General features: G+C 64.9%; 3 protein-coding genes across 4 annotated transcripts; 1 reads left to right on the top strand and 2 right to left on the bottom strand.

Annotated features, from left to right (window-relative positions):
* Positions 1–19: 19 nt before the first annotated feature.
* Positions 20–9,290, top strand: ATG4D (autophagy related 4D cysteine peptidase). 2 transcript variants are annotated; one of them, XM_071800676.1, is made up of 11 exons: positions 20–166; positions 1,893–1,976; positions 2,647–2,820; positions 3,858–4,105; positions 5,187–5,389; positions 6,830–6,894; positions 6,986–7,116; positions 7,795–7,873; positions 7,985–8,061; positions 8,148–8,261; positions 8,869–9,290. In XM_071800676.1, exons 1-11 carry the CDS (start codon positions 70–72, stop codon positions 9,010–9,012), a joined length of 1,416 nt encoding a protein of 471 aa, XP_071656777.1. In that variant the 5' UTR covers positions 20–69; the 3' UTR covers positions 9,013–9,290. The 2 variants fall into 2 exon arrangements, with proteins under 2 accessions (XP_071656777.1, XP_071656778.1); XM_071800677.1 differs by lacking the exon at positions 7,985–8,061.
* Positions 9,191–19,250, bottom strand: KRI1 (KRI1 homolog). The gene is given in 20 exon segments (XM_071800675.1): positions 9,191–9,512; positions 9,515–9,591; positions 9,693–9,788; positions 9,906–9,970; positions 10,057–10,187; positions 10,268–10,394; positions 11,562–11,647; positions 12,329–12,410; positions 13,251–13,421; positions 14,455–14,550; positions 15,133–15,250; positions 15,333–15,448; positions 16,573–16,647; positions 16,761–16,854; positions 16,967–17,016; positions 17,979–18,036; positions 18,124–18,232; positions 18,313–18,418; positions 18,946–19,019; positions 19,147–19,250. Coding segments are annotated over 20 exon segments (2,019 nt in total). The 5' UTR covers positions 19,223–19,250; the 3' UTR covers positions 9,191–9,300.
* A 222-nt stretch (positions 19,251–19,472) lies between these two features.
* Positions 19,473–27,315, bottom strand: AP1M2 (adaptor related protein complex 1 subunit mu 2). The gene is made up of 12 exons (XM_065859194.2): positions 27,212–27,315; positions 26,835–26,991; positions 26,659–26,726; positions 26,423–26,553; positions 26,194–26,341; positions 23,570–23,696; positions 23,342–23,484; positions 21,781–21,852; positions 21,530–21,688; positions 21,332–21,457; positions 20,263–20,338; positions 19,473–19,626 (listed from the first exon to the last, which is right to left on the bottom strand). The coding sequence occupies exons 1-12, from the start codon at positions 27,251–27,253 to the stop codon at positions 19,604–19,606; spliced, it is 1,272 nt and encodes a 423-aa protein (XP_065715266.2). The 5' UTR covers positions 27,254–27,315; the 3' UTR covers positions 19,473–19,603.
* Between the last annotated feature and the right edge of the window lie 644 nt (positions 27,316–27,959).

Below are 27,959 nucleotides of genomic sequence, written 5' to 3'. Positions count from 1 at the left end.
CCCGAGCCTGGCCCCGCCCCCCCGGGGCCCCGCCCCCCCGGGCCCCGCCCCGCCCCGCGCGCCGCCGCCATGAGCGCGGGGGGGGCCCCCGGGGGGGTCCCCGGGGCTGCGGACGGAACGAGGGTGCGGGGCCGGGTCCTGTCGGCCTGGAACAGCGTCCGATACGGTGCGGGGGACCGGGGGACACCGGGGGGGACCGGGACACCGGGGGGGGCGGGGGGACCCGGGTCGGGGGGTCTCTGAGTAGGGGGAACCGGGACACGAGGGTGTGGGGGGTCCCGGAGTCGGGGGGAGGGGGTCCCTGGATGGGGGGACCTGGGGATGGGGTCTCAGGACACGCTTGGGGGGGCGGGATGGGATTGGGGGGCCCGGGGGGAACTGGGGGGATCCCCAGGGGCACAAGGGGGGTCCCGGGTCAGTAGGACCGGGATGGGTCTGGGGGCAACTGGGGGTCCCGGGGGGGTCTGGGGGCAACTGGGGGTTCCAGGGGGATTGGGGGGTCCCGGGGGTCCCAGGGGGACTGGGGAGGGGGGGGGCTCAGGGGACCCCTGGGGGTCCCGGGGGTTCCAGGGGATCCAGGGGGACTGGGGGTTCCAGGGGATCCAGGGGGACTGGGGGGTCCCGGGGGGTCCCTGGGGGGTCCTGGGGGGTCCCGGGGGGACTGGGGGTCCCGGGGGTTCCAGGGGGACTGGGGGGGTCACTTGGGGGTTCCAGGGGGACTGGGGGGGTCTCAGGGGGTCCCTGGGGTTCCAGGGGGACTGGGGGAGTCCTGTGGGGGTCCTAGGGGGTCCCTGAGGGGTCCCAGGGGGACTGGGGGATCTCAGGTGGTCCCTGGGGGGTCCCAGGGGTTCCAGGGGGACTGGGGGGTCCCAAGGGGTCCGTGGGGGTCCCGAGGTTTCCAGGGGGACTGGGGGGGTCCCTTGGGGGTCCTAGGGGGTCCCTGAGGGGTCCCAGGGGGACTGTGGGGTCCCATGGGGTCCTTGGGGGGTCCCTTGGGGGTCACAGGGGGACTGGGGGGGTCCCGGGGGTTCCAGGAGGACTGGGGGGTCCAGGGGGACTGGGGGGGGTCTCAGGGGGTCCCTGAGGGGTTCCAGGGGAACTGGGGGGGTCCTGGGGGTTCCAGGGGGACTGGGGGATCCCAGGGGGTCCCTGGGGGTCCCGGGGGTTCCAGGAGGACTGGGATGTCCAGGCGGGTTCCAGGGGGACTGGGGGGGGTTCTCAGGGGGTCCCTGGGGGGCCCCTGGGGTTCCAGGGGGACTGGGGGGGTCCCTTGGGGGTCCTGGGGGGTCCCTGAGGGGTCCCAGGGGAATTGGGGGATCTCAGGGGGTCCCTAGGGGGTCCCTGGGGTTCCAGGGGGACTGGGGGGTCCCAGGGGATCCCGGGGGTTCCAGGGGGACTGGGGAATCCCAGGGGGTCCCTGGGGGTCCCGGGGGTTTCAGCAGGACTGGGGGGTCCAGGGGGTTCCAGGGGGACTGGGGGGGGTTCTCAGGGGGTCCCTGGGGGTCCAGGGGGTTCCAGGGGGACTGGGGAATCCCAGGGGGTCCCTGGGGGTCCCGGGGGTTTCAGCAGGACTGGGGGGTCCAGGGGGTTCCAGGGGGACTCGGGGGGGTTCTCAGGGGGTCCCTGGGGGTCCAGGGGGTTCCAGGGGGACTCGGGGGGGTTCTCAGGGGGTCCCTGGGGGTCCAGGGGGTTCCAGGGGCACTGGGGGGGGTCTCAGGGGCTCCCTGGGGGGTCCCTGGGGTTCCAGGGGGACTGGGACGTCCCAGGGGGTCCCGGAGCAGCGGGACCAGCACAGGGTGGGGAAGGGGGTCCTGGGAATGGGGGGTCCTCGGGGTCCCGGTTTGGGGGGACGGGGGGTGCTCCTTGGTGACCCCCCCCATTGTCCCCCCCAGGCTGGTCCGTGCGCCCCAAGACCCATTTCAGCAAAGGGTCCCCCCTGCACCTGCTGGGCCGGGTGTACAGCGCGGGGACCGAGGGTGAGAACGGGGGGGCAGAGGGGTCCGGGGGGGTCAGAGGGGTCCGGGGGGGCTCTGGGGGGGTTCTGGGGGGGTCTCTGACCCCCTGTGCCCCCCCCAGAGGAGCTGCAGCGTTTCCACTGGGATTTCAGCTCCCAGCTCTGGCTGATGTAGAATGGGGGTCTGGGGGGGTCAGGGGTTCTGGGGGCCTCTGGGGGATTTGGGGGGTTCAGGGGAATCTGGGGGGGTTCAGGGGAATCTGGGGGGGGGGGGGTCTTACCCCCTGCACCCCCCCGCCCCAAGAGGATCCACGGTGTTTCCATTGGGATTTCAACTCCCAGCTCTGGCTGATGAACCAATGGGGGTCTGGGGGATTTGGGGGGCTCAGGGGGATTTGGGGGGCTCCGGGGGGGTTCATGGGGATCTGGGGGGCTCTGAGGGATTTGGGGAGCTCTGGGGCGGTCAGGGGGTCCCGGGGGGGGTCTCTGACCCCCTGTTTCCCCCCCCATAGGAGCTGCAGTGTTTCCATTGGGATTTCAGCTCCCAGCTCTGGCTGATGAACCAGTGGGGGGCTCAGGGGGATTTGGGGGGCTCAGGGGGATTTTGGGGGCTCTGTGGGCACTCAGGGTGATCAGGGGGGGGGGTCAGGGGGTCCCGGGGGGGTCTCTGACCCCCTGTTTCCCCCCCCCAGAGGAGCTGCAGCGGTTCCACCGGGACTTCTGCTCTCGGCTGTGGCTCACGTACCGGAGGGGGTTCCCGGGTCTGGGGGCGCCCCCCTGGAGCACGGACTGCGGGTGGGGGTGCACCCTGCGCAGCGCCCAGATGCTGCTGGCACAGGGGCTCGTGCTGCACCTGCTGGGACGGGGTACGGGGGACCCCAAAACCGGGGGGGGGAACCCCAGAACATGGGGGGGGACCCCAGAACCTGGGGGGGACCCCAAAACCTGGGGGGGACCCCATAAACTGGGGGTGCACCCTGCACAGCGCCCAGATGCTGCTGGCACAGGGGCTCGTGCTGCACCTGCTGGGACGGGGTACGGGGGACCTCAAAACCGGGGGGGGACCCTAAAACCTGGGGGGGACCCCAGAACCTGGGGAGGGTCCCCAAAACTTGGGGGGGACCCTAAAACCGGGGGGGGACCCCAGAACCTGGGGAGGGACCCTAAAACCTGGGGGGGGACCCTAAAACCTGGGGAGGGACCCCAGAACCTGGGGAGGGACCCTAAAACCTGGGGGGGACCCCAAAACCTGGGGGGGACCCCATAAACTGGGGGTGCACCCTGCGCAGCGCCCAGATGCTGCTGGCACAGGGGCTCGTGCTGCACCTGCTGGGACGGGGTACGGGGGACCCCAAAACGGGGGGGGACCCCATAACCTGGAGAGGGACCCCAGAACCTGGGGGGGACCCCAAAACCTGGGGAGGGACCACATAACCTGGGGGGTGACCCAAAAACTGGGAGATACCCCAAAAACTGGGGGATACCTCAAAACCTGGGGGGGACACACCCCAAAACCTGGGGGAAACCCCAAAACTGGAGGGGACCCCATAACCTGGGGGGGGGCACCCAAAAACTGGGGGATACCCCAAAACCTGGGGGGGGGAACCCCAAAAACCTGGGGAAGGGACCACAAAACCTGGGGGGGGGGGGACCCCATAACCTTGGGGGATACCAAAACCTGGGGAGGGACCCCAAAACCGGGGGGGACCCCAAAAACTTGGATAACAAAACCTGGGTGGACCCCAAAACTAGGGGGGGAACCCACAAACGGGGGGACCCTAGAACCTTGGGGGGGAACCCCAGAACCTGGGGAGGAATGACCCAGGACCCCCCCTTGTACCCCCGGACCCCCCCCCCCCAATTCCATCACTGCGACCCCACAAACCCCCCATATCCATTCCAGACTGGACGTGGCCGGAGGCGCCGCTGGAGCCGGAGCCGGTGATGGGGACCCGGAGAGCCCGGGACCCCCCCGGACGGACACGGGACCCCCAGGGGTGTCCCCTGGACCCCCCCGGATGGACACAGGATCCCCAGGACCCCCCGGGATGGTCACGGGACCCCCAGGGGAGTCCTCGGGATTCCCTTGGGTGGACACAGGACCCTGGGAAGAGTCCCCGGGACCCCCCAGGATGGACACGGGACCCCCAGGTGAGTCCCCTGGACCCCCCCCCAAATGGACATGGGACCCTCTGGAGAGTCCCCGGGACCCCCAGGGGAGCACCCGGGACCCCCCCGGATGCACCCGGGACCCCCCTGGATGGTCATGGGACCCCCAGGGGTATCCCCAAGAACCCCAGGGGTGTCCCTGAGACCCCCCGGGGTATCCCCAGGACCCCCCCGGATGGCCACGAGACCCCCAAGGGGAGCCCCCAGGACCCCCCTGGATGCACACGGAACTCCCAGGGGTATCCTCAGGACCCCCCCAGGATGGCCACGGGACCCCCAGGGGTATCCCCAGCGCCCCCCGGAGAGTCCCTGGGACCCCCTGGGATGGACACGGGACCCCCAGGGGTGTAAACAGGACCCCCTGAGATGGCCACGGGACCCCCTGGAATGGTCATGGGACCCCCAGGGCTATCCCCAGGACCCCCCTGGATGGCCGCAGGACCCCCAGGGGCATCCCCAGGACCCCCCAGATAGTCCCCGGGACCCCTCTGGATGCACATGAGACCCCCAGGGGTATCCCCAGGACACCCAGGACTGTCCCTGGGACCCCCGCCTGGGGATCCCCCTGGATGGACACGAGACCCCCAGGGGTATCCCCAGGACCCCCTGGGATGAACATGGGACCCCCAGAGGTATCCACAGGGCCCCCCAGAGAGTCCCCAGGACCCCCCTGGATGGCCACGGGACCCCCAGGGGAGTGAAAGGGCACCCTGTGGATGGACACGGGACCCCAGGGGTATCCCCAGGGGTATCCCCAGGACCCCCCAGAGAGTCCCTGGGACCCCCTGGGATGGTCACAGGACCTCCCGGGCTATCCCCAGGACCCCCCCAGATGGCCATGGGACCCCCAGGGGCATCCCCAGGACCCCCCAGATAGTCCCCGGGAACCCTCTGGATGCACATGGGACCCCCAGGGGTATCCCCAGGACCCCCCGGATGGCCACGGGACCCCCACGGGAGTGAAAGGGCACCCTGTGGATGGACATGGGACCCCGGGGGTATCCCCAGGGGTATCCCCAGGACCCCCGAGATAACCACAGAACCCCCTCCTCTGTATCCCCAGGACGCCCCCGGCCATCCGCAGGACCCCCCCTGTCACCGCCGCCCCCCGGGTGCCACCGAGCGCCGTCACCGCGCCATCGCCTCGTGGTTCGGCGACCACCCCCGGGCGCCGTTCGGGCTCCACCGGCTGGTGCAGCTGGGGCAGAGCGCAGGGAAAAGGGCCGGGGACTGGTACGGCCCCGCGCTGGCCGCGCACATCCTGCGGTGAGCGGGGCGGGGGTCATCTCGGGGGGTCCTGGGGATAGCCCTGGGGGTCCCGTCGCCATCCGGGGGGTCCTGGGGATACAGAGGGGGGGGTTCTGTGGTCATCTCGGGGGGTCCTGGGGATAGCCCTGGGGGTCCTGTCGCCATCCGGGGGGTCCTGGGGATACCCCTGGGGATACCCCTGGGGTCCCATGTCCATCCGCAGGGTGCCCTTTCACTCCCCTGGGGGTCCCATGGCCATCCGGGGGGTCCTGGGGATACAGAGGGGGGGGTTCTGTGGTCATCTCCGGGGGTCCTGGGGATACCCCTGGGGATACCCCTGGGGATACCCCTGGGGTCCCATGTCCATCCACAGGGTGCCCTTTCACTCCCCTGGGGGTCCCGTGGCCATCCGGGGGGTCCTGGGGATACAGAGGGGGGGGTTCTGTGGTCATCTCCGGGGGTCCTGGGGATACCCCTGGGGATACCCCTGGGGATACCCCTGGGGTCCCATGTCCATCCACAGGGTGCCCTTTCACTCCCCTGGGGGTCCCGTGGCCATCCAGGGGGGTCCTGGGGATGCAGAGGGGGGGGTTCTGTGGTCATCTCAGGGGGTCCTGGGGATAGCCCTGGGGGTCCCGTGGCCATCCAGGGGGTCCTGGGGATACCCCTGGGGTCCCATGTCCATCCACAGGGAGCCCTTTCACTCCCCTGGGGGTCCCATGGCCATCCGGGGGGTCCTGGGGATACAGGGGGGGGGTTCTGTGGTCATCTCGGGGGGTCCTGGGGATACCCCTGGGGTCCCATGTCCATCCACAGGGTGCCCTTTCACTCCCCTGGGGGTCCCATGGCCATCCGGGGGGTCCTGGGGATACAGAGGGGGGGGTTCTGTGGTCAGCTCAGGGGGTCCTGGGGATAGCCCTGGGGGTCCCGTGGCCATCCGGGGGGTCCTGGGGATATGGGGTGGGGGTTCTGTGGTCATCTCGGGGGGTCCTGGGGATAGCCCTGGGGGTCCCGTGGCCATCCAGGGGGTCCTGGGGATAGCCCTGGGGTCCCGTGTCCATCCACAGGGTGCCCTTTCACTCCCCTGGGGGTCCCGCGGCCATCCGGGGGGTCCTGGGGATACAGAGGGGGGGGGGTTCTGTGGTCAGCTCAGGGGGTCCTGGGGATAGCCCTGGGGGTCCCATGGCCATCCGGGGGGTCCTGGGGATACAGAGGAGGGGGTTCTGTGGTCATCTCGGGGGGTCCTGGGGATACCCCTGGGGATACCCCTGGGGTCCCATGTCCATCCACAGGGTGCCCTTTCACTCCCCTGGGGGTCCCGTGGCCATCCAGGGGGGTCCTGGGGACTCTCTGGGGGGCCCTGTGGATACCTCTGGGGGTCCCATGTTCATCCCAGGGGGTCCTGGGGATACCCCGGTGTGACCCCCCCCAGACTCACTGTGCACCCCCCCATGGCAGGAGGGCGGTGGAAACGTCCGCAGACCCCCCCGGGCTGGCGGTTTATGTGTCCCAGGATTGCACCGGTATGATTTGGATCATCCCCCCCCTCACCCTCATCCCACCCCCCCCCTTTATTTGACCCTATTTAACCCCCCCACTTTGTTCCGAATGCAGTTTACAAGGGGGACGTGGCGGCGCTGGCGCGGGGGGGTGATTCTGGCAGCCCCCCCCGCGCTGTCATCGTCCTGGTCCCCGTGCGGCTGGGGGGGGACACCCTGAACCCCATTTACGTGGATTGTCTCAAGGTGAATTGGGGGGGGGGGGGCCAGGGTTGCACACGGGACCCCCCTGGATGGTCATGGGACCCCCAGGGGTATCCCCAAGACCCCCAGGGGTGTCCCTGAGACCCCCCCGGGGTATCCCCAAGACCCCCCCTGATGGCCACGAGACCCCCAGGGGAGCCCCCAGGACCCCCCTGGATGCACATGGGACCCCCAGGGGTGTCCCCAGGACCCCCCGGATGGCCACAGGACCCCCAGGGGAGCCCCCAGGACCCCCCTGGATGCACACGGGACCCCCAGGACCACACAGGACCCCCTACCCCCGGTGTCACCAACCCCCCCCATGTCTCCCCCTCATTCCCTCCCCCCCCAATGTCACCAATTCCCCCACCCGGTGTCACCACCCCCCCCCCCCCCCAGTGTCACTGCCCCCCCGTTTCTCCCCCCCAATGTCACCAACCCTCCCCCTGGTGTCACCAACCCCTCCGTGTTCCCCCCCCAATGTCACCAATCCCCCCCCACCAGTGTCACCACCACCCCTGTGTCCACCCCCAATGTCACCAAACCCCCCCCCAACCCCCTGTGTGTCCCCCCCGCCCTGCCCCCCCCCAATGTCACCAATGCCCCCCGGTGTCACTGCCCCCCCCCCCCCCAATGTCACCAACCCCCCCGCGGTGTCACCGCCCCCCGTGTCCCCCCCAGGAGCTGCTGAAGCTCCAATCCTGCGTGGGCATCATCGGCGGCAAACCCCGGCACTCGCTTTATTTCGTTGGATTCCAAGGTACCCGGGGGGGCCTTGGGGACAAGTGGGGGGGGGACACCTTGGGGACAAGCGGGGGGACCTTGAGGACAACTTGGGGGGGTCACCAACCCCTTTCCCCCCCCCCCGCAGATGATTTCTTGCTGTATCTGGACCCCCACTATTGCCAGCCTGTGGTGGACACGTCCCGGGAGAACTTCCCTTTGCAGGTGGGGGCAAAACGGGGGGTACGGGGGGGTCCACCCCCTTTAAATATTGTCCTGCCCCCCCCCTATTGTTTTCTTGCCCCCCCAAGTCGTTCCATTGCGGTTCCCCCCGGAAAATGCCCTTTGGGAAGATGGATCCCAGCTGCACCATCGGCTTCTACAGCGGCCGCGACCCCGACGCCTTCTGCCGGGACCTGGAGAGGGTGGGTCCGGGGGGTATGGGCAGTGGGGGGGCTGGGGAAGGAGATGGGGGCGCTCTGGGGGTCCCGGGGAGCGCATGGGGGGGATTTGGGGGCACAGTGAGAGCAGGTGGGCCCCACCCGCGGTGCTGTTTCCCTTTTAAGAGCGGGGAGTGGGTGGGGCGAGGGTGTGGGCGTGGCCGCGGGGAGTGGTCGGGGCCATGGGGATCAGGGAGTGGGCGGGGCCACTGGGGAATGGGGTGGGCGTGGTCATTGGGAGCTTGGTGGGCGGGGCCATTGGGGAGCGGGCGTGGCCATTTTGGAGCAGGGTGGGTGCGGCCATGGGGAGCTGGGTGGGCGGGGCCATAAGGAACGGGGAGTGGGCGGGGCAATTGGGGAGCACGGTGGGCGGGAACACGGCGAAGGGGTGGGCGTGGCCATGGCAAACAGGGAGTGGGCGTGGTCATCAGGAACGCGGTGGGCGGGGCCATTGAGGAGCCGGGGGGGGGGGGGGGGTAGGCGTAGCCATTGGGATTGGGCGGGACCATTGGGGAGTGGGGGTGTGGGCGTGGCTATTGGGGCCGCCCCCCTTGCCCCCCTCCCCCCCATGACCCCCTGCCCCCCCCCGCAGGTCCTGGCCCCCCCCTCTCCATGTCACCCCATCTTCACTCTGGCCGAGGGGCCCGGCCCGGAGCCCTTTGCCCCCCCCCTCTGCCCCCCCCGCGCTGGAAAACGCCCCAAAAAACCCAACACTGAGGAGTTTGTTTTCCTGTGACCCCCCCCAAACAACACTGGAACAACCCCCGCGGTTCGGGGGGGCCGCGGGGTGTCCCCCCCTCAGGGATTTGGTCACTACTGCAGCACCCCCCCCCCCCCCCCCCCAATTTAAGTGGTGGGGGCCACGTTCCCCCCCACACCCCAATCCCCATCAAGGTGTTTTTTGGCTGCTCATGGTGGGTGGGGGGGGGATTATTTATTGCTCCACTCAGGACCCCCCCTTGTCCATCATCCCATGTCCCCCCCTCTATTAATAAAGATGAATTTGAACCATAAGATGGGGGGGTCAGGGGGTCTTTTTGGGGTCCTTGCCCCCCCCCCGTTTGTGCCTCAGCAGCTGCCGATAGCGCAGGCGCTTGGGGTTGAGCCCGAAGGCTTCCAACCTCTTCCCGCTGAAATCGCGCCCCCCCAACCTCACCGCCCCCCCCAGGGCCGCCCCCCGCTTCCCAGGGTCCCCCCCACGCCGCTGGGGGGGGGTCCCGGGGGGTTTTTGCCCCCCGTTTCCTCCAAACGTTTCCGCTTGTCCCGACGTTTCTTCCCCACTTTGGGCTTTGGCGCTGGTTGCGGCTCCTCCGGCCTGGGGGGGGGGGGTGGTACAAACCGGTCAAAAATGGGGGTGTGGATGAAAATAGGGGTTCGGGGGGGTGTGCCCCCCCCCCATAAGACCCCCCCACATACTCAGCCGTGAGGGATTTGAAGATTTGCTGCTTTTTCCATGCGTTTTGCGCCCGCCGGGTGTAGTTGGCCTGATCCTGCCGCTCCTCCTGCTCCGAGCTGTATCACACAGGGGGTGCTGAGCCCCCCAACAACAAGGGGGGGGGGGCACACACACAGGACCCCCACACACCCCTTTTAACCCCCCCGCCCACCCCATATCCCCCCCTTGCTTACCGGTACATGCAGGTTTTGCGCAGCGAGCACCAGCGGTTCAGCTCCTTGTCGTCGGCCGCCAGGATCTTTGTGGGGGGGATATGGGATCAATTTGGGGGTTCAGCACCCCTGGGGGGGGTCCCACACCACGGGGGGGTCCCCCAGACTCTACCTCATCGGTGGTGAGGCCGAAGTCGCAGGGGAGGACGCTGCGGTACTTGAAGCGACAGGGGAGGTCCCCTATGAGATCCTCATAGTCCAGGCTGTAAAACTCCTCCAGGTACCGCTCGAAGGGGCCGTTGGCTGCGGGGGGGGCACGGGGTTTATTTGGGGGGGGTCTGGGAGGTTTGGGGGGGTCCCAGGTGCCCTCCCCCCACGCTCACCGGGGTCAAAGGGGGGTTTTTGGCGCTCCAGAGCTTCCCGGAACCGCGTCTTGCGGCGCTTCTTGCCCAGCGCCGGCGGGGGGGCCCGGTTCTTGGGGGGGGCGGTGGGGTCGTAGTCGGCGTCCATCTGTAATGGGGGGGCGGGAGGTGGGGGGGGTCAAGAAGTGGTGGGGAGGGGCAGGAGGTTGGGGGGGGTGTCAAGAGGTGGGGGCGGTGTAAGGTGCTGGGGGGTGGGGTTGGGGGGGTGGGGCCAGGACGGGTCAGAGAGAGGTGGGGGCGGGGTCAGGAGTTGGGGGGGCGGGGTCAGGAGTTGGGGGGGCGGGGTCAGGAGTTGGGGGGGCGGGGTCAGGAGTTGGGGGGGCGGGGTCAGGAGTTGGGGGGGCGGGGTCAGGAGTTGGGGGGGCGGGGTCAGGAGTTGGGGGGGCGGGGTCAGGAGTTGGGGGGGCGGGGTCAGGAGTTGGGGGGGCGGGGTCAGGAGTTGGGGGGGCGGGGTCAGGAGTTGGGGGGGCGGGGTCAGGAGTTGGGGGGGCGGGGTCAGGAGTTGGGGGGGCGGGGTCAGGAGTTGGGGGGGCGGGGTCAGGAGTTGGGGGGGCGGGGTCAGGAGTTGGGGGGCGGGGTCAGGAGTTGGGGGGCGGGGTCAGGAGTTGGGGGGCGGGGTCAGGAGTTGGGGGGCGGGGTCAGGAGTTGGGGGGCGGGGTCAGGAGTTGGGGGCGGGGTCAGGAGTTGGGGGGCGGGGTCAGGAGTTGGGGGGCGGGGTCGGGGGACATTGGGGGGCGGGGTCAGGAGTTGGGGGGCGGGGTCGGTGGGACATTGGGGGGCGGGGTCAGGAGTTGGGGGGCGGGGTCGGGGGACATTGGGGGGCGGGGTCAGGAGTTGGGGGGCAGGGTCAGGGGGACATTGGGGGGGCGGGGTCAGAAGGGGGGGCGGGGCCAGGGGGCCAGGAGGAGGAGGGGGTTGGGCCAATAGGAGGAGGGGGGCGGGGTCAGGAAGGGGGGGGTCAGGAAGAGGGGGGGGCGGGGCCGCGAGGAGGGGGAGCGGGGCCGCGAGGAGGGGGGGCGGGGCCGCGAGGAGGGGGGTCAGGACGTGGGGAGCGGGGGGGTCAGGAGGTGGGGGGGGGGGGTCAGGAGGTGGGGGGGGTCAGGAGGTTGAGGGGGATCAGGAGGTTGGGGGGGTCAGGAGGTTGAGGGGGGTCAGGAGGTTGAGGGTGGGGGGTCAGGAGGGAGGGTGGGGGGGGTCAGGAGGGAGGGGGTGACACCCCCCCAGTTGTGTCACCCCGGGGGGGTCACCCACGTACCACGAAGTCGGGGTCCTCGCAGTGGGGCTCCCGCTCGCTCCCCCCCGGCTCCGCCCGGCCTGGCCATGAGTCCCAGTTCCAGTTGTCTGGGGGGGGACACACAGGGACGTTATTCTGGGGACAAGGGGGATGATGGGGACACAGGGACAATGGGGGGGACACACAGGGACGTTATTCTGGGGACAATGGGGATGATGGGGACACAGGGACAATGTGGGGGGACACACAGGGATAATGGGGACACAGGGATGATGGGGGGGACACAGGGATGATGGGGGGGGGACACAGGGACGATGCGGGGGGACACAAATGATGGGGACACAGGGACAATGCGGGGGGGACACAGGGATGATGGGGACACAGGGATGAGGGAAGGGACACGAGGACAATGGGGGGACAGGGATGATGGGGAGACAAAGGGACAATGGGGGGGGGACAGGGATGATGGGGTCACAGGGACAATGAGGGGACATAGGGACAATAGGGGGCACAAAAGGACAATGGGGACATAGGGACAATGCGGGGACACAGGGACAATGGGGGGGGACACCAAGGGAAAATGGGGACACAGACAATGAGGGGGGACACAAGGATGATGGGGACACAGATGATGGGGACACAAAGGGACAATGGGGACACAGAGACGATGTGGGGGGACACAAAGGGACAAGGTTGGGGACACACAAGGATTATGGGGGACACAAAGGGACAATGGGGGAGACACAAGGAGGATGGGGACACAGAGACGTCCCCTGTCCCCCACTCACCCTCCAGCTCTTCCTCCTCCTCCTCCTCGAACTGCGGCTTCTCCTCCTCCCCACAGCCGTAGTAATCGTCACCAAAGCACTCCTGGGGACACCGGGGGGACATTGGGGACACCCTGAGGACACCACGGGGACACTGGGGACACCGTGGGGGCTGTGGGGACACTGTGGACACCATGAGGACATTGGGGACACTGTGGGGATACAGGGGACATGAGAACACTGTGGGGACATCATGAGAACACCATGGGGACGCTGTGGGGACACCATGGGGATAAAGGGGACATGGGGACACTGTGGGGACATTGGGGACGCTATGAGAACACGGTAGGGATACTGGGGACATCATGAGAACACTGTGGGGACATTGGGGACAGCGTGGGGATACCATGGGGACATTGGAGACACCATGGGGACACTGTGGGGACACCATGGGGACATCATGGGGACACTGGGGACACCATGGGGACACCGTGAGGACATTAGGGACACTGTGGGGACACCATGGGGATACCACGGGAACAGTGTGGTGACACCATGGGGACATTGGGAACACCATGGGGACACTGTAGGGATATTGGGGACACGGTGGGGATACTTGGAACACCATGGTGACACCGTGGGGACACCATGAGAACACTGTGGGGACATTAGGGACACTGTGGGGACACCATGGGGATACTGGGGACACCATGGGGACACCGTGAGGACACCGTGGGGACATTAGGGACACTGTGGGGACACCATTGGGATACTGAGGATACCGTGAGGACACTGTGGGGACATTAGGGACACCGTGGGGACATTAGGGACACCGTGGGGACACCATGAGAACACTGTGGGGACACTGTAGGGATACCATGGGGACACTGGGGGCACCGAGGGGACACCATGGGGACACTGCAGGGACACTGGGGACACCCACGGCCATGAGGCGGTCGTGCTCCGCGGGGTCGAAGTCCCCGTCCAGCGCGGCCGCGGTGAAGCCGACGGCGCCGTTCCCGGTGGCCTCGCGGAGCCGCCGCAGCCGCGCCGCCACCTCCTCCCGCTTCAGGTTCTTGAGCTGCTTCAGCTCCTCCCGGCGCGCCGCCTTCTCCTGCGGACGGACAGACGGACATGGGGACATGGGGACGCTGCGGGACCCCGTGTGGGGAAGGGACAAAGAGCTGGGGGATGGAGGAGACTGTGGGGTGACATTAATTCTAGAACTCTATGATTCTATAAGGTCGGTCCCTTCCAATTCCTGATGTTCTATGGTCCTGGAACTCTATGGTCCTGCAACTCTATGGTCCTGGAAGGTCGGTCCCTTCCAAACCCTAACATTCTATGATTCTATAAGGTCCGTCCCTTCCAACCTCTGACACTCTAGAACTCTATGATCCCAGAACTCTATGATCCCAGAAGGTCGGTCCCTTCCAATCCCTGACATTCTATGGTCCTGGAACTCTATGATCCTGGAACAAGGTCAGTCCCTTCCAATCCCTGACATTCTAAGGTTCTACAACTCTATGGTCGGTTCCACCACTCCACTCTATGGTCGGTTCCAACACTCCACTCTATGGTCGGTTCCAACACTCCACTCTATGGTCGGTTCCAACACTCCACTCTATGGTTGGCTCCACCACCCTATGGCTCTATAACAAGGTCGGTCCCTTCCAATCTCTGACACTCTATGGTTCCACCACTCTACGGCTGGTTCCACCACTCTACGGCTGGTTCCACCACTCCATGGCTGGTTCCACCACTCCATGGCTGGTTCCATAACATGGTCAGTCCCTTCCAATCTCTGACACTCTATGGTTCCACCACTCTATGGTTGGTTCCACCACTCCATGGTTGGTTCCATAACAAGGTCGGTCCCTTCCAATCTCTGACACTCTATGGTTCCACCACTCTATGGTTGGTTCCACCACTCTATGGTTGGTTCCACCACTCCATGGATGGTTCCACCACTCCATGGATGGTTCCACCACTCCATGGATGGTTCCACCACTCCATGGATGGTTCCACCACTCCATGGATGGTTCCATAACATGGTCGGTCCCTTCCAATCTCTGACACTCTATGGTTCCACCACTCTATGGTTCCACCACTCTATGGTTCCACGGCTCCGTGACCGCCCCCCTCACCTTCCTCTTCCTCTCCCGAATCTGCTCCCTCTTCTCCTTCCTCCGCTCGTCGCGGCGCCGCACGGAGTTGGGGATGATCCGGGGGTACGTCTGCACCTGGGGGGGGTCGGGTCAGCGCCCCACGTCCTGCACCCCCCGGATTAACCCCCCGATAAAACTGTGGCCCCTGCACCCCAAATTCTGAGCTCCCCCACCCCAAATTGTGCAACGGAGGGAGGGAAACGAGGGGTTAATGAGGAGGGATCGGGGATTAATTTGACCCCCAAAATCCTGTGTTAGCCCCAAATTCTGACCCCCCCAACCCCAAATTCTACCCCCCCCACCCCAAATTGTGCAACGTGTAAAGGGGGGAGGGAAACGAGGGGTTAATGAGGAGGAATGGGGGATTAATTTGACCCCCAAAAATCCTTTGTTAGCCCCAAATTCCACATCCTGCACCCCAAATTCTACCCCCCCACCCCAAATTCTACCCCCACCCCAAATTGTGCCCCCCCCACCCCAAATGGTTCCACATGCAAAGCGGGCAGAGAAACGGGGCCAACGAGCAGGAATCTGGGACTGAGCGTTTCTGTTGATTCCTCCCCAAAACATCCTGCGTTAGCCCCAATTTCTGCATCCCCCCAAATTCCAACCCCCCCCACCCTAAATTGTGTGTCCCCCCCCCAATTTTGCCCCCACCTGCTCGGCGTTGGGCTCCTCGAAGCGGAAGTTGTAGCGTCGCTCAAAATCCTCCTGCTTGGCCAGGAAAAGTTCCCCCTCGTCCGAGGAGTCGGAGCCCAAGTGTGGGGGGGATGCGCTGGAGGGGGAAAATGGGGGGACATGGGGGGTCAGGGGGGGACACAGGGGGGTTATGGGGGGGTTTTGGGGTCCCCGCTCACCCCTCGTTGTCGTCGGATTCGTCCTCGTGCCGGTAGCGCTGGTTCAGGACGTAATCGCGTAGGAAGCGCTCGCCCGGGTCCAGGGCTGGGTCGGACCAGAACTGCTGTAGGGGGACCTGGGGACATTGGGGATATGGGGGACATGGGGACATCCACGACATGTGGGGGATGTTGGGGACATGGGGGACATCAGGGACCTGGGAGATCTGGGGGACACTGGGGACATCGGGAGACATCGGGGACACATCGAGGACATGGGGGACACAGGGGACTTTAGGGACATGGTGGGGACATCGGGGACTTTGGGGACACATGGGACTTTGGGGACATGGGGGGACATCAGGGACGTTGGGGACTTTGGGGACATGGGGGGACATCGGGGACACAGGGGACTTTGGGGACATGGGGGACCTGGGGAACATGGGGGGATGTTGGGGACTTTGGGGACGTTGGGGACATCGGGGACCTGGGAGATCTGGGGGACACTGGGGAGATATCGGGGACTTTGGGGACATAGAGGGATGTTGGGGACACAGGGGACATCGGAGACCTGGGGGACACGGGGGACACTGGGGAGATGTTGGGGACATGGGGGGGACATCGGGGACCTGGGGAGACATCAGGGACTTTGGGGACATTGGGGACACGGGAGACTTCAGAGACATAGGGGGGACATTGGGGACATTATGGACCTGGGGGGACATCAGGGACATGGGGGACACGGGGGACATTGGGGTACAGGGGGACATGGGAGAAGGTTGGGGACACGGGGGGGACAAAGGAGGGACAGTGGGGACCTGGGGGGACACAGGGGATGACACTGGGGACATGGGGGGGATGTCGGGCACATGGGGGACATGTTGGGGATCTGGGGGACACTGGGGGGCATCAGGGACATGGGGGACACAGGGGACATGAGGGAAGGCTGGGGACATGGGACACAGAGGAGACACTGGGGACCTTGGTGGGACATGGGGGTGACATTGGGGACATGGGGGGGGATGTTGGGGACTTTGGGGACCTGGGGGTGACATCGGGGACATGGGGGACCTGAGAGACACTGGGGACATGGGGGGCATATCGGGGGGGGCAGAGGGGGACACTGGGGAACCTTGGGGACATGGAGGGATACAGGGGAACACTGGGGACACGAGGGGGCATGGGGGATAGGGCACAGTGACAATGGGGGACACAGTGACAATGGGGGACACAGTGACAACGGGGGGGTCCCCGAGCTCACCAGGTCCTGCAGCTGCTCCGGGGGGGGCCCCCCCTGGCCCTTGAGCCATCGCACGTACTCCTCCTCCTCCCGCTCCTGGGGACACACACACAGTGACACCCCCGTGATCCCCCTGCACCCCAAAACCCCCCCAGGACCCCCTCCCAGCACCCCAAACCCCCCCCAGGACCCCCAATCTGCCCCCTCACCTTCTCCTCCTCCGTGCGGTTCCGTGGCCGCAGCAGCGCCGACCCCCCCCCGGGCTCCTCCTCCTCATCGCTATCGGCCACGAAGGCTCGAAAACTGGAGGGGGGGGGCACACCAGGTTACCCCCCAATCTGGGGGACCCCCCCCCAAAGTGCTACCCCCCCCTCCCAAAGAGTCCCAGCCCCCCAAAAATGTGTTCCCCCCCCACCTCTCCTTCAGCTCCCGCTGCTCCTCTGCGTAGCTCCGGGAAGCCACTCGCTGCGGAGAAATGGGGGGGTCAGAGAAATTGGGGGGGGTCGGAGAAATTGGGGGGGGGTCAGAGAGGTTTGGGGGGGTGGATTTGGGGGGGATAGAGAGATTTAGGGGGTAAAGAGATTTTTGGGGCGGATTTGGGGAATTGGGAGGGGATGGAAATCTGGGGGGGTCAGAGATTGAAGAGGACAGAGATAGCTGGGGGGGCAGATTTGGGGGGGGTTGGGAGGAGATTGGGGGACAGAGGGATTTGGGGGGGATTGGGAGAGGACAGAGATCTGGGGGTGTCAGAGACTGGGGGGGCAGGGGTTTGGGGGGGACATAGAGGTTTGGGGGGCAGATTTGGGGGGGACAGATTTGGGGGCTGAGAGTTTGGGGGGACAGGGATTTAGGGGGACCTGAGACATCTGGGGGGGCAGATTTGGGGAGAGTTGGGGGGATGGAGATCTGGGGGGTCAGAGACATTTGGGAGGCAAAGGGATTTGGGGGGGCAGAAGGACTGGAGGGACTGGAAGGGAACAGATCTGGGGGTGTCAGAGATTGGGGGGGCAGGGATTTGGGGGGGACATAGAGGTTTGGGGGGGCAGAAGGATCAGAGGGGCAGATTTGGGGGAGACAGAGATTTTGGGGCTCAGAGCACTTTGGGGGGCAGATTTGGGGGGATTGGGAGGGGATGGAGATCTGGGGGTGCAGAGACTTTTGGGGGGGCTGGGAGGATGGAGATCTGGGGGGGTCAGAGACATTTGGGGAGGACTGGGAAGGGACATCTGGGGGTGTCAGAGATTGGGGGACAAAGATTTGGGGGCTCAGAGCATTTTGGGGGGGCAGATTTGGAGGGGATTAGGAGAGCATAGAGATCTGGGGGTGTCAGAGAGATGGGGGGACAGGGATTTGGGGGGGACATAGAGATTTGGGGGGGCAGAGGAATCCGCGGGGGGTCCCACACAAGCCCCCCACCCCAGACCCACCTTCCTCCGCTCGGCCGCTGCCTCCTCATCCTCCTCATCTTCCTCATCCACGTATTTACTGGGGGGAAGGCGGGAGGGTCAGAGCCCCCCAGTAACTAAATGTCCCCCCCAAAATGTGCCCCCCCCCCCCCCCAATAATCCTCACCCCTCCTTCTCCAGCACCACTTTTCTCTCATAGTCCTTCAGGTACATGGGCTTGGCTGGGCGCTCTTCATCCTCCTCCTCCTCCTCCTCCTCCTCGCTCTCTGATGAGTCTATGGGGCAGGGGGGGTTGTGGGGACCCCCCTGAATTTGGGGACCCCCCCATGGGTTTTGGGGACCCCCCTTTGGGTACCTGGTTGGGTGTAGAAGGTGGCGTCCGGCCGGTAGATGCGGGGGTCGCGGCTCTTGAGCAGCGCCAGTGTGCGGTAGAAATCCCGCTCCAGGCGGGGGTCCTGGGGCTGCGGGGGACCCAGGTGTTCGGGAGGGACCCAGGCGTCCGGGAGGGACCCAGGCGTCCGGGAGGGGGAACCGGGGAGTTCGGGAGGAACCCAGGTGTGCAGGGGGGGACTCAGGAGTGAGGGGGGGACTCAGGAGTCTGGGGGGGGACCCAGGAGTGCGGGAGGGGGGACCCAGGAGTGCGGGAGGGGGGACCCAGGAGTGCAGAGGGGGTCCCAGGAGTGCGGGAGGGGGGACCCAGGAGTGCGGGAGGGGGGACCCAGGCGTCCAGGGGGGGACCCAGGAGGGCGGGAGGGGGGACCCAGGCATCCCGGGGGGGACCCAGGAGTGCAGAGGGGGTCCCAGGAGTGCGGGAGGGGGGACCCAGGAGTGCGGGAGGGGGGACCCAGGAGTGCAACGGAGGGAACACAGAGGTGTCTGGGAGGGACCCAGGAGTGCGGGAGGGGGGACCCAGGAGTGCGGGAGGGGGGACCCAGGAGTGCGGGAGGGGGGACCCAGGCGTCCGGGGAGGTGACACCCCCCCACTCACCACATCATCGCCGCTGGACTCGGACTCGGAGCTGGAGTCCCCGGTGTCGCCGGTGTCCCCGTACCGGTCCTGCACTGCGGGGACCCCTCAGCCACCGCCACCGGCGAGCGGGGAGGGGAAGGCGGGAAAACCCCCCCGGTCCCCGTTACCCCCCGGTCCGTCCCCCCGAGGCCCCGCCCCCCCGAGCCCCGCCCCGCTCACGCCGCTGCAGCTCCTCGCGCCGCCGGTACCGCCCGTAGCGCTCCGCGAACGCCGCGTTCACCCGCAGCTCCGCCATCGTGCCGCCGCTTTGACGTCACTTCCGCCGCCGTCATCACGTGGCGGTGGCCACGCCCACCCCCGCTCCCCATGGCCCCGCCCGCCGCGCTCCCCAATGGCCCCGCCCACTCGCCATTCTTAAAAGGGAAACGGCGCTACGGGTGGGGCCCACCCGCTCTCGCCGCGCCCCCAATCTCCTCCCCCGCGCTCCCCGGGACCCCCAGAGCGCCCCCATCTCCTTCCCCAGCCCCCCCCCACTGTCCATAGGCCCCCCCAAAAGATCCAGGGGCCGCTGATCTCAGCTGTGTCTTTATAGTAATAGGAGAGGAGAGGGGGTGGAGGGGGGGACCCCGAAATCTGGGGGGGGTCTGGGGATCCGGGGGGGTCCGGGGAGCGCCCCCTAGCTGGTGCGGAGCTGGTAATCTGCAAGAGGGAGAGGGGGGGGTCAGGGATGGGGGTCCCGGGGGGTCCTGGAGGTCCTGGGGGGTTCTGGAGGTCCTGGGGGGTTCTGGAGGTCCTGGGGGGGTTCTGGGGGTCTCTGGGGGTCCTGGGGGTCCCAAGGGGTCTTGGAAGTCCTGGGGAGGTTCTGGGGGTCCTGGAGGTCCTGAGGGGTTCTGGAGGTCCTGGGGGGTCCTGGGTGTTCCTGGAGTTCCTGGGAGGTTCTGGGGGTCCCAGGAGTCCTGGGGGGTTCTGGAGGTCCTGGGGGATTCTGGAGGTCCCAGGGGGTTCTGAGGGTCCCGGGGGGTCCTGGGGGGGTCCCGGGGGTTCCTGGAGGTCCTGGGGGGTTCTGGAGGTCCTGGGGGGTTCTGGGGGTCCCGGGGGGTCCTGGGGGGTTCTGAGGGTCCTGGGTGTTCCTGGAGGTCCTGGGAGGTTCTGGAGGTCCTGGGGGGTTCTGGGGGTCCCAGGGGTCCCGGAGGGTCCTGGGGGGTTCTGGGGGTCCTGGGAGGTTCTGGGGGTCCCGGAGGTCCTGGGGGGGGGGTTCTGGGGGGTTCTGGGGGTCCCAGAGGGTTCTGGGGGTCACGGGGGGTCCTGGGGGGGTCCCGGGGGTCCCGCACTCACCCCCGCTCTGGGTGATGTAGCGCACCCAGGGCAGCGCCTGGTACCCGCTCTTCTCGATGATCTTCATGTACCGCACCTGGAGGGGGGAACGGGGATGGACCCCCCCTGGGAACCCCAAACACCCCCCCCCGAACACCCCAAACCCCATCTCTGCCCCCCTGCGCAGGGGACACCGCACCCCCCCCCAAAGCCACCACCATGGGGACACTGCGGGGGACGTCCCAGCGTGGCCCCCGGCCCTGAAATACAGGGGACACCCCCAGGGACCCCATGGGACAGGTCCCCAAAGTGGCCCCTCCACCCTGTCCCCAAAACACAGGGGACACCCCCAGGGGCCCCACGGCCCTTGTCCCCAGTGTGTCCCCTCCACCCCATCCCCAAATCACAGGAGACATCCCCATGACCTCATGGCCCTTGTCCCCAAAGTGTCCCCTCCACCCTGTCCCCAAATCACAGGAGACATCCCCAGGTCCCCATGGCCCTTGTCCCCAAAGTGTCCCCCCCATCTTCTCCCCAAATCACAGGAGACACCCCCAGGGACCCCATGATCCTTGTCCTCACTGTGTCCCCTCCACCCCATCCCCAAATCACAGGGGACACCCCCATGACCCCACAGTCCTTGTCCCCAGCCCATCCCCTCCATCTTGTCCCCAAATCACAGGGGACACCCCCAGGTCCCCATGGCCCTTGTCCCCAGCGCGTCCCCTCCATCTTGTCCCCAAATCACAGGAGACACCCCCAGGGACCCCATGATCCTTGTCCTCACTGTGTCCCCTCCACCCCATCCCCAAATCACAGGGGACACCCCCAGGTCCCCACAGCCCTTGTCCCCAAAGTGTATCGTCCATCTTGTCCCCAAATCACAGGGGACACCCCCAGGTCCCCACGGCCCTTGTCCCCAGCGTGTCCCCTCCACCTTCTCCCCAAATCACAGGGGACACCCCATGCCCCCGCATCCCTTATCCCACCACATCCTTCCCTCCCACCCCATCACCCCCTTTGTCCCCTTTGTCCCCCGTGTCCCCCGTGTCCCCTTTGTCCCCCGTGTCCCCCGTGTCCCCTTTGTCACCTGGATGCCGGACACGGTGAAGTAGGGGATCTCGAAGCGCACGCGGATGGGCGGCCGCCCCTCCTCCTCCTCTCTGTCCACACTGGGCAGCCCGAAATGCGCACGGAGCAGATGTTCCCGGCCACCCTGTCACACAGTGGCGGTCAGGGGACACGGGGACACTTGGGGACACTCGGGGACCCCCTCGGGGACACCCACCGGGAAGGATTTGATGCTCCAGATGAGCAGGTTCTTCTCGGGGAGGTACCGGGCGGACCCCACGCTGGTCTTGAACTTGGGGGAGTCGGCGTCGCTGGGCACGGGCACCGCGATCTCCACCGCGTTGGCCACCGATTGCTTCTTGAACTGGCCCTTGGCCTTGGGGACAGTTGGGGACATTGGGGGTGAGGGTGGGGGGGTGGGCAGGGGATAGCGGGGTGGGTCCCTGTGTGGTGTCCCCTGTGTGTCACCTTGACCATGATCTCCAGGCGGCTGTGGGAGAACTTCTCGATGACCGACTCGATCCAGATCAGCGGCTTCACCTGGGGGGGTCACCGATGTGTCCCCATTGTCACCAGCATGTCCCCAGTGTCACCGCCATTTCCCCAGCATCACCAGCATGTCCCCAATGTCCCCTGTGTGTCCCAGCGCCACCGACGTGTCCCCATTGTCACCAGCATGCCCCCAATGTCCCCTGTGTGTCCCAGCGTCACTGATGTGTCCCCATTGTCACCACCATGTCCCCAGCGTCACCACCATGTCCCCAGCATCACCAGCATGTCCCCAATGTCCCCTGTGTGTCCCAGCGCCACCGACGTGTCCCCATTGTCACCAGCATGCCCCCAATGTCCCCTGTGTGTCCCAGCGTCACTGATGTGTCCCCAGTGTCACCACCATGTCCCCAGCGTCACCACCATGTCCCCAGCGTCACCACCATGTCCCCAGCATCACCGCCATTTCCCCATTGTCACCAGCATGTCCCCAATGTCCCCTGTGTGTCCCAGCGTCACCGACGTGTCCCCAGTGTCACCACCATGTCCCCAGTGTCACCAGCATGTCCCCAATGTCCCCTGTGTGTCCCAGCATCACCGACGTGTCCCCATTGTCACCAGCATGTCCCCAATGTCCCCTGAGTGTCCCAGTGTCACCGATGTGTCCCCAATGTCACCAGCATGTCCCCAACGTCACCAGCATATCCCCAGTGTCACCAGCATGTCCCCAATGTCCCCTGAGTGTCCCAGAATCACCGATGTGTCCCCATTGTCACGAGCATGTCCCCAGTGTCACCGCCATTTCCCCAGCGTCACCAGCATGTCCCCAATGTCCCCTGTGTGTCCCAGCGCCACTAACGTGTCCCCAATGTCACCAGCATGTCCCCAATGTCCCCTGAGTGTCCCCAGTGTCACCGCCATGTCCCCAATGTCACCAGCATGTCCCCAATGTCCCCTGAGTGTCCTCAGTGTCACGAACATGTCCCCAATGTCACCAGCATGTCCCTAGCATCACCACCGTGTCCCCAATGTCACCAGCATGTCCCCAGTGTCACCAGCATGTCCCCAGCATCACCACCATGTCCCCAATGTCACCACCATGTTCCCAGCATTGCCACTGTGTCCCCAATGTCCCCTCTGTGTCCCCAGTGTTCCCAGCATCCCCTGCATGTCCCCAGCATCCCATGTGTCCCCAACATCCCCTACACAGCCCCAATGTCCCCAGTGTCCCCATGTGTCCCCAGCATCCCCTACGTGTCCCCAGCATCCCTTGCATGTCCCCAACATCCCCTACGTGTCCCCAACATCCCCTACGCGTCCCCAACATCCCCTGCATGTCCCAATGTCCTCTACGCGTCCCCAACATCCCCTACACGTCCCCAATGTCCCCTGCATGTCCCCAATATCCCCTACATGTCCCAATGTCCCCTACATGTCCCCAACATCCCCTACGTGTCCCCAACATCCCCTACGCGTCCCCAACATCCCCTACATGTCCCCAACATCCCCTACATGTCCCCAATGTCCCCGGTGTCCCCACCTGGGTGTGCAGGCGGTAGGCCATGAGCTCGAAGTCCCCGTCGGGCGGGATGAAGGAGATGGTGCGGTCGTTGTCGAAGCGGGACAGACGGACGCACTGGTGGAACTTGACGTCCTCCAGCTCCACCGACTTGTTCCTGCCCCCTGGTGGCGGGGGGGGATGTCACCGGGGGGATGCGAGGGGACAGGGAGGTGTCCCCACCCCCCCCGCCCCATTGGTGACACTCACGGCCCGTCAGCTCGAACAGGACGCGGTCGTTGAGGCCGAGGCGCAGCTCGGGCATCCCCGACAGGAACACCTTCAGCTTGATGCTGCCCACCACCTCGCTCAGCAGCACGCTGCCCGTGGCGCTCACCTGCGACACCATCATCATCATCATCGTCATCAACATCATCATCAACATCAATATCATTGTCATCATCATCAACGTCATCGTCATCATCAACATCGTCATCAACGTCATCGTCATCGTCATCATCAATGTCATCATCAACATCATCATCAACGTCATCATCATCGACATCATCATCGACATCATCAATATCATCATCATCGACATCGTCGTCATCATCATCGTCATCATCATCGACATCATCAATATCATCATCATCAACGTCATCGTCATCGTCATCATCAATGTCATCACCAACGTCATCATCATCGACATCAACATCGACATCGACATCGACATCATCAATATCATCATCATCGACATCATCGTCATCATCATCATAATCATCATCAACATCATCAATATCATCATCATCAACATCATCATCATCAACACCATCATCATCGTCAACATCATCATCATCGTCATCGTCGACATCATCATCATCAACGTCATCATCATCATCAACATCATCATCATCATTGTCATCGTCAACATCATCATCATCATCAACGTCATCATCGTCATCGTCAACATCATCATCATCATCAACATCATCATCAACATCATCATCGTCATCATCAACATCATCATCATCATCGTCAACATCATCGTCAACATCATCATCAACATCATCATCAACATCACCCCCATCCGCATCCCCACCACCTCGCTCAGCAGCACGCTGCCCGTGGCGCTCACCTGCGACACCATCATCATCATCATCATCATCAACATCATCATCAACATCATCAATATCATCATCATCAACATCATCATCATCAACATCATCATCATCAACATCATCATCATCGTCAACATCATCATCATCGTCATCGTCGACATCATCATCATCAACGTCATCATCAACATCATCATAATCATCATCATCAACGTCATCGTCATCGTCAACATCATCATCATCAACATCATCATCGTCATCGTCAACATCATCATCATCATCAACGTCATCATCATCATCATCAACGTCATCGTCATCATCATCAACGTCATCGTCATCATCAACATCATCATCAACATCAACGTCATCATCAACATCAACGTCATCATCAACGTCAATGTCATCATCAACATCAACGTCATCATCAACATCATCATCATCATCATCGTCAACATCATCATCAACATCAACGTCATCATCATCAATGTCATCAACATCACCCCCATCCACATCCCCACCACCTCGCTCAGCAGCACGCTGCCCGTGGCGCTCACCTGTGACATCATCATCGTCATTGTCATCATCATCATCATCACCCCCATCACTGGTCCCATCCCTGTCTTCATCCCCATCCCCATCTTGAATCCCATCCCCATCACTGGTCCCATCACCATCCTCATCCCTATCACCATCTTCATCCCCAGCCCCATCCTCATCCCTATCACCATCTTCATCCCCATCCCCATCTTCATCCCCATCCCATCATCATCCCCATCACTGGTCCCACCACCATTCCCATCCCCATCACTGGTCCCATCCCCATCTTCATCCCTGTCACCATCTTCATCCCCATCACCATCCCCAGCCCCATCCCCATCCCCATCTTCACTCCCATCACCATCTTCATCCCCATCCCTATCACTGGTCCCACCACCGTTCCCATCCCCATCGCTGGTTCCATCCCCATCTTCATCCCCATCCTCATCCCCATCCCCATCGCTGGTCCCATCCCCATCTTCATCTCCATCACCATCTTCATTTCCATCACCATCTTCACTCCCATCCCCATCCCCATCTCCATCGCTGGTCCCATTCCCATCTTCATCCCCATCACCATTTTCATCCCCATCACCGTCTTCATCCCCATCACCATCTTCATCCCCATCCCTATCACTGGTCCCACCACCGTTCCCATCCCCATCACTGGTCCCGTCCCCATCTTCATCCCCATCACCATCTTCATTCCCATCCCCATCTTCATCCCCATCCCTATCACTGGTCCCACCACCATTCCCATCCCCATCACTGGTCCCATCCCCATCTTCATCCCCATCCTCATCCCCATCTCCATCGCTGGTCCCATCCCCATCTTCATCCCCATCACCATCTTCACTCCCATCACCATCTTCATCCACATCCCCATCTCCATCGCTGGTCCCATCCCCATCTTCATCCCCATCACCATCTTCATTCCCATCACCATCTTCATCCCCATCACCATCTTCACTCCCATCACCATCTTCATCCCCATCCCTATCACTGGTCCCACCACCGTTCCCATCCCCATCACTGGTCCCATCCCCATCTTCATCCCCATCCTCATCCCCATCTCCATCGCTGGTCCCATCCCCATCTTCATCCCCATCACCATCTTCACTCCCATCACCATCTTCATCCCCATCCCCATCGCTGCTCCCACCCCCATCTTTACCCCCATCATCTTCATCCCCATCATCACCCTCATCCCCATCGCCCTCCCCCTCCCCGCCCCCCCCTCACCAGCAGGTTGACGGACTCGATGACATCGATGAACACCTCGTTCTTCTTGTACTTGATGCCCTCGGATCTCCAGGACACCGCGTTGGTCACCGTGCTGGGCACCCGCGACTTGCCCGTCTCCAGCTTCCTCCCCTCCTGCGTGATGTACCTGGGGGTGGAGGGGGGGGTCCGAGGTGCTGAGGGGAGGGGTCCCCACACTCCAGACCCCCCCCCAAAAAACCCCACTCACTCCTGCAGGATCCTGCTGTCCGTGGTTTGGGGGAACCCGAAGTCCATCAGCTCATCCAACAGCTCGTAGATGATAACGAAGTTATCACGGATGCTCTCCTCCTCCAACTCCTTGAAGTACTCACAGAAAACCTTTGGGGGGGGGGGTTAGCTCCTATATGAAGTCACCACCCCCCCAAAACCCCCACGACCCCCAAACCCCCCCCAAAACCCCCCAAAACCCCCCCTTGACCTCACCTCCACCACCTTGTAGAGGAAGGCGTAGACCAAGGCGGCATTGCCGTTCTTCTTGGTAGTGGCCACCACTGTGTGGGGGGGTTAAGGAAAAGGGGCGATGGGGGGGTCCATGGTTTTGGGGAGGGGTCCATGGTTTCGGGGGGGGGTCCCCACGGCGTGGGGGGGTCCGTGGATACGGTAGAGGTTGGCGTGTTTGATCCATAGGAAGTGGACGGGGCCGAGCGGCAGCAGCGGCGCCAGCGCCCCCTCCTCCTCCCGCCGCACCAGCAGCCCCAGGAACTGCTCGATGTCCCCCAGCCCCACGTCCCCTTTGTAGTTGCGGCTGATCAGGGGCTGTAAGAATTAAAGGGGGGGGGGCAAAAATTAGGGAGACCCCCCCCAAGCCAAATCACCTGCAACACCCCCTCGGGGTCACAAGGTCACCGCCGGTCACCTTGGGTGACCTTCAAGGTAAAGGGGGGAATGGGGTCCCCCCCCCACGCAGGTGGGTCCCCACCTGGGGGGGGGGGTTGTTTGGGGTGGGGGGGGGTTAGGGAGTGTGGGGGGGTCTCACCTTCCCCTTGAGGTCCAGGATGAAGAGGGCGGAGGCGGCCATGGCCCCGGCAGCCACCGCGGCACCTGCGCCAGGTGAGCGGCTGCGCCCAGGGGCGTGGGGGCCTTAAAGGGGACGGACACCCATTATGGGGGGGGGCTGGGGGGGGTGGCTTCACCGCACCCCCCCCCCCCCGCCCTGGGACCCCCTGCACTGTGCTTGGGGTAACCCCCGGACGCCTGGGTTCTTCGTTCTCTGCAACACGTGGGGTGGCACCTTCAACCTGGGGGGGATCCCTGCAGCACCTTGGTGGGGGGGGGTGCACCCCGGGGGGCGTGGGACCCTCACCCTGACCATGGGGGGGTCCCTGCACCCCCAGTTCCCCACCATGGGGGGGTCCTGCATCCCAAGGCCCTCCGCCCATCTCAGGGGGGGTCCCGGGGTCGCTCATCCCATCCCAAGTGGGTCCCTGCACCCCCAGATCCCGGTTCTGACACCCCGGGCGGGGGGGGTCCCTGCACGCCCGCCCCCCACCATGGGGGGTCCTGCATCCCAAGACCCTCCACCCATCTCATGGGGGGTCCCGGGGTCCCGAGGTCACTCATCCCATCCCAAGGGGGTCCCTGCACCCCCAGGTCCCGGTTCCGACACCTCGGGGGGGTCCCTGCACCCCCCAATTCCCGGTTCCCCGCCCGGGAATACGGGGCGTGGCCAAAGAGCTGGGGGCGTGGCCATGGCGCGAAGGGCATCGCCTCGGGGCTGGGGGCGT

The sequence above is a fragment of the Patagioenas fasciata genome, chromosome 32 (assembly GCF_037038585.1).
Source record: "Patagioenas fasciata isolate bPatFas1 chromosome 32, bPatFas1.hap1, whole genome shotgun sequence".
Taxonomy (NCBI): domain Eukaryota; kingdom Metazoa; phylum Chordata; class Aves; order Columbiformes; family Columbidae; genus Patagioenas; species Patagioenas fasciata.
The sequence above is the reverse complement of the archived record's forward strand: the minus strand, read 5'-3'. Positions and strand labels throughout refer to the sequence as shown.